Raw genomic sequence first — 7,815 nt, 5'->3', positions numbered from 1 at the left:
TACTGTCCAGTAAAACTAGATATGGTTGGTTGACCCAGTAAGTATTGAAATATTGTTTTGAGAGGCACAAATACGTGACCACATCCTCGAATTAAAAATATATCAAAGATAAATTAATTTTTATAACAGGGTCATACGAGAATTTTTAGCTTGTAATTAGGCAAATGAGCATTTGTTTCCGGTTGTAATCAGAGACAGAAACAACAAATGCAGAACAACCAAACCATGGTTAAAGCGTGAACAAATCTCAATACGCACACCTCACCATATCGAGCTGCACAATCCTTTTAGTATTTTTTGATCTAGTTCAATAGCCTACCAATAGACACTTGTCAGTGTGTGACAAAGGTCTTATCTTTATCTCCCTATATAAAACATTGCTCTGTAATCGTTATTAATAAGATTGTGAAAAGTTGTTACTTTTCTCTCTCAAACACAAAGCTTCTTGCTTTGATTTATAGTTAACACATTGGCGACTGGAAATCTTATAAGCGGTTTCGTCTATCGTATAATTTCTATGATAAATAATAATAAACACGTTTAAATGTCTAAACTCTACAGATAAATTTGTGGTTCCTCGTAATTTTCCAAATATCATCTAACATTTCTTAACACTAGCAAAAATAGACTCTTCTTTCGTCCTCCTTTCAACTTCTTCCTCAAAGGCTCAACATATTTTCATAGAGCAGGGATTGACACCTTCATATGTTTTCGTCATGGGACAAAATTATATGGTTTGAATCTGAGTATATAACTGTCGTCCTCTACAAACGGTTCGCACGGTAGCCTAACTACCAATCTTTTTCTTATGCACATCATGTTAACTGCTTTAACTCTTCATCTCGTATTTGCTTTGTGTTCTTTCTTGATCTGCAGATGACCTATTATTCAGCAGAAAGGAGAGCAATGGCAGAGGAAGCATACAACTAGGAATGCAACGCAGCTTGGAACCCACGGGTTTCTGATGGATCATGTCGTTCTCATTCTTTTTTGCATTCTTGGGCTTCTTTTTTTTCTTTTTCTTCGTCTTCCTCTTCTTTATCTCTTTACTTTCGCACTCCCAACTGAGAACAACAAACAATCTTCTATCTTTAGGGTTTAGAAATTTAGAAAATAATCAGAAACTGGAGTATCTATAAAGAAAATGTACGGAGGAAAACAATAACAGAGTAGACAACGCAAAAAAAAAAAAGTTTTTATGTTTTTATATGAAAACGAACTCAGGGTGCAATTAGTATAGGCGAAGATTAATCGGACACCTGATATATTGATTCGATTATCCATAAATCGTAGTGGCTCCTTACCGTCTAGCACCTAGACGTCCAATTTTTTTAACATAGCTTGATTGTAGAGTTGTGAGCCTATGACTAGTGTAGAATTTGAGTAGTTAGATGTTACTATAATTTTTCTTTATTATTTGATTCATAATTTTAGTTGTATGTACTAAAATTTCTTATAGAGCATAAAATAATAAAGTTGGCGAGAAAATCCTTGAATTTATAAAAGCTTAAAACTTATAAAATAGTAAAATTCCATTTAAATAAGATACGAAAAATTAAATAACTAAAAATAAGAATAATGTAACTTTAACAAAAACATATAAAATAAGCTATTAATTTTCATAAAAACGGTCGACAAATTTATTAGAATTCCAAATAGAAAATCTATGTTCAATAAAAATTATAAAAGAGCTAACTTTCTCGTAAGACAGAAAATGCAAACACATACGGATTACTTCTGTTTTTGTTTTAAAAAAATTCTTATGGTGAAATAAAAGCAAAATCTTCAGGGGAGAGCAACACAATCAATTTGATCAAAACGCCCACACAACCTTCTTTACAACTATATCAGTCACACCCTTACCCTTATATATATGTTTGATCATAAAAGAAAAAGAAAATGTCAAAAAATGTTTTTGTATTTTGCTTTGTCTGAGAATTTCCTCTTTCTCTGTTGAGCAGTAAACTTTAAGTTGTTTTCTTGAAACATTTTTGTTTTTTGGTCTATGGTACGATCTCACTTGAGGCACTTTTATTTTGCCATATTGAGCTAACCAATTTTTTTCATTACCTATTTTACCCAAAAAAGAAAAAACAAAATTCAGTAGCCTTCTCGTCCTTAATTTTTTGCCAAGATCATCTAATAACTACTGTTTCTTTGTTCATGCCAGGACACTAAACATTCAAAAACGACTTCTATCTTTCATAATATATTCCTTTGCCAGCTTTTAGCAATATTTTTCCATTTTCCTAATAGACGATAATTAGTCGATCTCAACAAACTGAAAATTTTGGTGAAGCACGATAGAAAAAAATAAAAAGGGAGAATCATATCAATCTGTCAAGAAACTAAAGCAAATTATGAGTTCAACTTCACGAACATAGCATATCCAAAGACGAAAAAGAAATCAAATAGAGAAGCAAAGTTATCAATAACAAAAGCAAACCAAAAAAGTCACGATCAACAAAACAAACACGGAAGCAAATCTGTACTTTCTCAGTTTTAAAGATGAAAAGGAAAATCAGACTTGGAATTAGGGATAAGAAGAATCTCACTTTGCCATCATAACTTTGACGAACTCATCATAGTTGATCTGACCATCACCATCAACATCAGCCTCTCGGATCATCTCATCAACTTCCTCATCCGTCAACTTCTCCCCAAGATTTGTCATCACGTGGCGGAGCTCGGCTGCGGAGATGAAACCGTTCTGGTCCTTGTCGAAAACCCTGAAGGCTTCCTTAAGCTCTTCCTCTGAATCAGTGTCTTTCATCTTGCGCGCCATTAGGTTCAGGAACTCTGGGAAATCAATTGTTCCGTTCCCGTCTGCGTCAACCTCGTTGATCATGTCCTGGAGTTCGGCTTCTGTCGGGTTCTGACCTAGTGATCTCATCACGGTCCCCAGCTCCTTCGTGGTGATGCAGCCTGCAACCAAAACCAAAATCGAAGGCAACTTCAAGTTTAGACTGCAAGCTCCAAGTATCACTTTGTGAACTATATTATAGTCAACGTTTAAAAAGATCAGGAAGAAGAAGATGAACCAAATATCTTAACACAAGTAATATGTCAATTTCCCGAATGAAAGCACAATGATGGAAATGCACAGAGTTCAAAAATGATCCTCCTATACTATTACCAAATCATCGTACTAGTCAGTTTGACTGATGAAGATTTGACAAGTAAAACAGATTGATTTCTTCTTCAGAAAAAGTCTAACAAGTTAAAAAAAGACACTTTTTGCATACAATATAGCAAGAAATATTTCAAGTATCACTTTGTGAGTTTAATGTAGCCAACATCTTTGAACATACGAAAAATAAATTTAGTCAACATCTAACAAGATCAGGAAGAAAAAGATGAACCATATATCGTAACACAAGTACTATGTGAAGATCCCCATTGAAAACACAATGATAGAAATACACTGCTAAAAGAAAAGCTCTTATACTATTACCCAATCATGGTGTTTCTTGGTTTGACCGATGAGAGATTTAACAGGTAAAACAGATTTGATATCTTAATCAGAAACAGTCAACCAAATAAACAAAGAAACTTCTGGCATACAATATAGCAGAAAACATTTCAAGTCTCTTTTTAATCAAAGGCCAAGAGATATGATGCACACTGTTGTAAGAATGATGCAATAGAACAATGCTCCAGTAATCTAGAGAAGAAAAAACAGTGATGATATTATTGACTTCTTCCTTTCTTTTTTATAAGGCAACATCACATGATAAACGAAATTTCGTTTTCAGATTTATGGAGAAAAAACTACCAAATCAATCTGCCTGCTACCATTCAAATATTAAAACCCAAATCGATTCAGTCTACCACAGGATTGGTCCAGAATCAGAGCAGACGTGTAAATATCACAAAGAAACAACGATCTCCACTGTTACAATGTACGAGTTTACTGATAACTGAAATGCGGGAAATGAAAAGCCAAAGCAACCCTAAATATACGGTCGATTTTTAAGCAAGCAATTACTGAGAGAAACAAAAGTAGATCTTCCTCAAATCACATAAAGAAAAACAAAAAACACAAAATCAGGATCACGATCTTCAGGATGAATTTGAAAAAAACAAAAAAAAAACGAGAAAAGATCTGAGAAGAACAGACCATCTCCGTCCTTGTCGAATAGGCTGAATGCTTCCTTAAACTCGGAGATCTGGTCGTCGGTTAGCTGATCCGCCATTTTTTTCTTTCTCAGGTTTGGATTTTCTCGAGAAAAATCGCTGTGATTCGTTGTTTCTTCGATTCCTTCGAGAGCGTTAAAGCGCGTGGAGAGTGAAATGTAGTTTATAATTGAGATCTCCAGCTACAAGTAGGATTTCTTGAATCGACGATATTACCCTCGTAAACCCTTTTTTTAGGTTTTTCTTTCTTTCCTCGTCGTTTAACAGCGTTTTAATTTTCAGTTTTTGTTTTTAGTTTTGTTAACTCTTTTTTACTGACTAGATTTTGCGTCCTCGGTATTTTGTTGATAAAAATTATATGACATTAATTATATTTATTAAGATTTAAATTGTATATATTAATATTTTAATATATTATTAAAATATAATAGTGTTGATCTAATAATTTTTATATAAATTGTGATGTTTGAACGATTTTGTTTTGAATTTATATATAGTATATCATATTTCAAAAATATATTATTTGGTCAAACACTTATAAGTTAATATACAAAAACCAACTAAAATTTTTACAAATTAATCAAATGTTACTTTTTAAACATCATATTAACATGATAATAAAATATTATATATTCACTTCTTTAAATCAAGAAGATAATTTTTTTCCATCATTTTCACTTTAATTTAATTATATATATGTTCTTAAAAATAATAATAAAAAATCAAAATTTAATCTTTTTTCTTCTCTTGTTTAACAAATACAAATTTTTATGTTGATATATTAATTTAAAAAACATACTATTAAATAAAATATTTGCTTTGAGATTAATAACAAGTTTAAATTTGAAACTAAAACAATAATTGAATATGAAATGAATAAAATCACACAAAATTTGTAAATAAATATATTTTTTTCAATTGGTAGTGTAAACTTTTAAATAATTTTTCAATGATTATACATTATCTTTTCTAATAAGAATGAAATTTGTTTTTCATCTTCTTCATTAGGCCTGGGCAAAAAACCCGGATCCGAATATCCGAACCGGAACCGAACCGAAATGGAGGTACCGAATCCGAACCGAAATTTTTAAAAATATCCGATGGATCTTAAACTCTTATACCCGAAGAATCGGAACCGAACTAGTACCGAACCGAGAACCGATTGGGTACCCGAATTATCCAAAGTATAATTATATATCCTTCTAAATATTAGTTTTTTGATATTTTTGATATTTGGTATATATTTCTGGTTTTACAGATATATTTTCTTTATTTTTGGGACTTTTGGGTATATTTTTAAGTTTTGATATATATATTTTTGAATTTTTGTTATTAAAAAAGTGTGAGTCGAATTAAAAATTTGAGGCAAAAGATCCGGATCCGATTATCCGAACCGGAATCGAACCAAAATAAAGGTACCGAATCCGAACCGAAATTTATAAAATACCCGATGGATCCTAACTTCCTCTACCCGAAATATCCGGAACCGATTGGTTCCGAACCGAAACCAAACCGGATATCCGAATGCCCAGGCCTATTAATCTTCATTTTTATTCTTGTTATATCTGTTTTTCAATGAATCTATCATATTTATTTATTTTAATAATTTTTGTATGATTATATTCGGTTTCATCATATTCATTCTCACTTCTAATTGTAATTAAGTATGACAAAACCAGTACAATTTAATACATACAAATTTATAAAAATAAAATAACAAATTGAACAACTCAAAACTAAGAACTTCTACATTAATCTATTGAATTCCAAATTGAATATATAAAATGTAAAATTTTTGATCATTTTTGCATAATATATTACATGAGAAAAACATATTACATATTTTCGCATAATATATTAGATATTTAGATGATATGGTTTGCATATGTGAAAAAATTAGATGAATATAAATCATAAATATTAGTTATTTGAAATTCTATATGAAAAGCTTTAAAATCAAGTAACTTAAACTTGTATAAGTAGCATATATTTTTTATAGATAATAAATTAAATTTGTGATTTAAACTGTGATAATGGAGATTTTAATATCATGTTGGTTTTTTTTTGTTAATAGAGATTTCTTTATTTTTTAATATATTTTTTAACCATAATATTAGAATTATGAAACTTTTTAATTTATAATTTTAAATGCTGATGTGGATGCCTTGAAAATAATATAGCTTTAACTATCATTAATAATAGAATAATTTTAATCATTAATAATAGAATAATTTTAATTAACAATTTTTCCTATATTATTTTGTATTAACAATGTAATTTTATAATTTAAAAAAAAATTAATTTAATTTTATGTGGATGTCTTTAGAGTCATATAGCTTCAACGTTTTTAAAAAAATATATTTGTTTGTTAACAATATAATTTTAAAATTTAGAAATTTCTTAATTTTAAATATCGATGTGGACCAATAGAATTGAACTTTTAAATTATATATGGACATTCTTAGAGACATATAGCTTTAACTTTTATTAGTAATATATTTAGAAATCAAAAATGGAATATCTCACAGAAGGCCGGTTACGGCAAGTGATTTTAGCCTCTCCTCATTGTTTTGAGGCTTACCGAATACATTCAGTGCTACTTGGTCAGCTAATTGTTACTTTTGTGGTTCATGTTAGATTGTTAAAACTCATTCAGATGCTATGTTATTTCAAAATATTTCCTCAGATACCTCAGTCTCCTCCGCTATGTTCTTTTCTCTATTTTCAGTGCTTGGTTTTTCAAAAGTGCCGAGTATCAATCACTTGACATGTTTTTCGGATTGCTTGAAATTTATCATTCTTCTTAAATTTGATGGCCAAGCTTTGGAGATTTTACGGTTTCTTTTTAATATTAAAGCAGCTTGTAGTATCTTGGTTGGTATCTTCTTTCATTATATTCTTTATAATTTAGCTAATAATTAAACATATAATTTGGTCAAGTTTGTTATTGTAGTGGTTTTGTTTATATCTTCTTTCATTATATTCTTTGTAATTTAGCTAATAGTTAAACATATAGTTTAGTCAAGTTAGTGCTTTTACGTTGTAATGACTCATTTTTTAGTGAAACCTTACTCTATCTTTTGTTTTTGTTTATTTTACATGGTTGCACATACAAGAAAAAAAACTTAAAAATTATTATAATTATGTGACAAAAAATTGGATGCTAATGTAAGAGTCTCTAAATATGTGTGTATATATCTAATTTAAATCAAAATTTTCTATTTTAATATTATTTATTTTAGTTTTTTATTATTAATATCAATTTTGTATATTATTTTTTTACTTTTAATAATTTTAAAAACAATAATAGAATTTGGAAAATTTTTAATTATCAATGTTGAGGTAGACCAATAAAAAATTTATATACACATTTTTTAATTTTCAGTGTTGAGGTGGACTAATAAAAAAATGTTTCTATTGGTCCAATAAACTTTCTTTATTTCCTTTTTCAGCAATAATATTACAATTTGTAAAATTTTCTTAATTTTGAATGTTGATGTGGACCAATAAAATTGATTTTTTAAATCTTATGTGGACACCTTTTTAATTTTCTTATTTTAATATTATTTATTTTTGTTTTTATTATTAATATCAATTTTATATATAATTTCTTTACTTTTAATAATTTTAAAAACAATAATAGAATTTGGAAAATTTTCAATTTTCAATGCTGATGTG

General features: G+C 29.1%; 1 protein-coding gene across 1 annotated transcript; it reads right to left on the bottom strand.

Moving 5' to 3' along the window:
* Nucleotides 1-2,332: 2,332 nt before the first annotated feature.
* LOC18013857 (calmodulin) lies at nt 2,333-4,370 on the bottom strand. Its single transcript, XM_006419096.2, has 2 exons — nt 4,121-4,370; nt 2,333-2,925 (listed from the first exon to the last, which is right to left on the bottom strand). The coding sequence occupies exons 1-2, from the start codon at nt 4,194-4,196 to the stop codon at nt 2,552-2,554; spliced, it is 450 nt and encodes a 149-aa protein (XP_006419159.1). The 5' UTR covers nt 4,197-4,370; the 3' UTR covers nt 2,333-2,551.
* Nucleotides 4,371-7,815: the final 3,445 nt, after the last annotated feature.

This window comes from Eutrema salsugineum, unplaced genomic scaffold, assembly GCF_000478725.1.
Source record: "Eutrema salsugineum unplaced genomic scaffold, Eutsalg1_0 scaffold_4, whole genome shotgun sequence".
Classification (NCBI taxonomy): Eukaryota; Viridiplantae; Streptophyta; class Magnoliopsida; order Brassicales; family Brassicaceae; genus Eutrema; species Eutrema salsugineum.
The sequence above is the reverse complement of the archived record's forward strand: the minus strand, read 5'-3'. Positions and strand labels throughout refer to the sequence as shown.

What these genes read in the sequence shown, in the direction of transcription:
- LOC18013857 (XM_006419096.2), bottom strand. Translation starts at nt 4,196, where the DNA reads ATGGCGGATCAGCTAACCGACGACCAGATCTCCGAGTTTAAGGAAGCA. An exon ending in ATTCGACAAGGACGGAGATG is followed by an intron (nt 2,926 to 4,120) that starts GTCTGTTCTTCT and finishes TTTTGGTTGCAG; the next exon opens with GCTGCATCACCACGAAGGAG.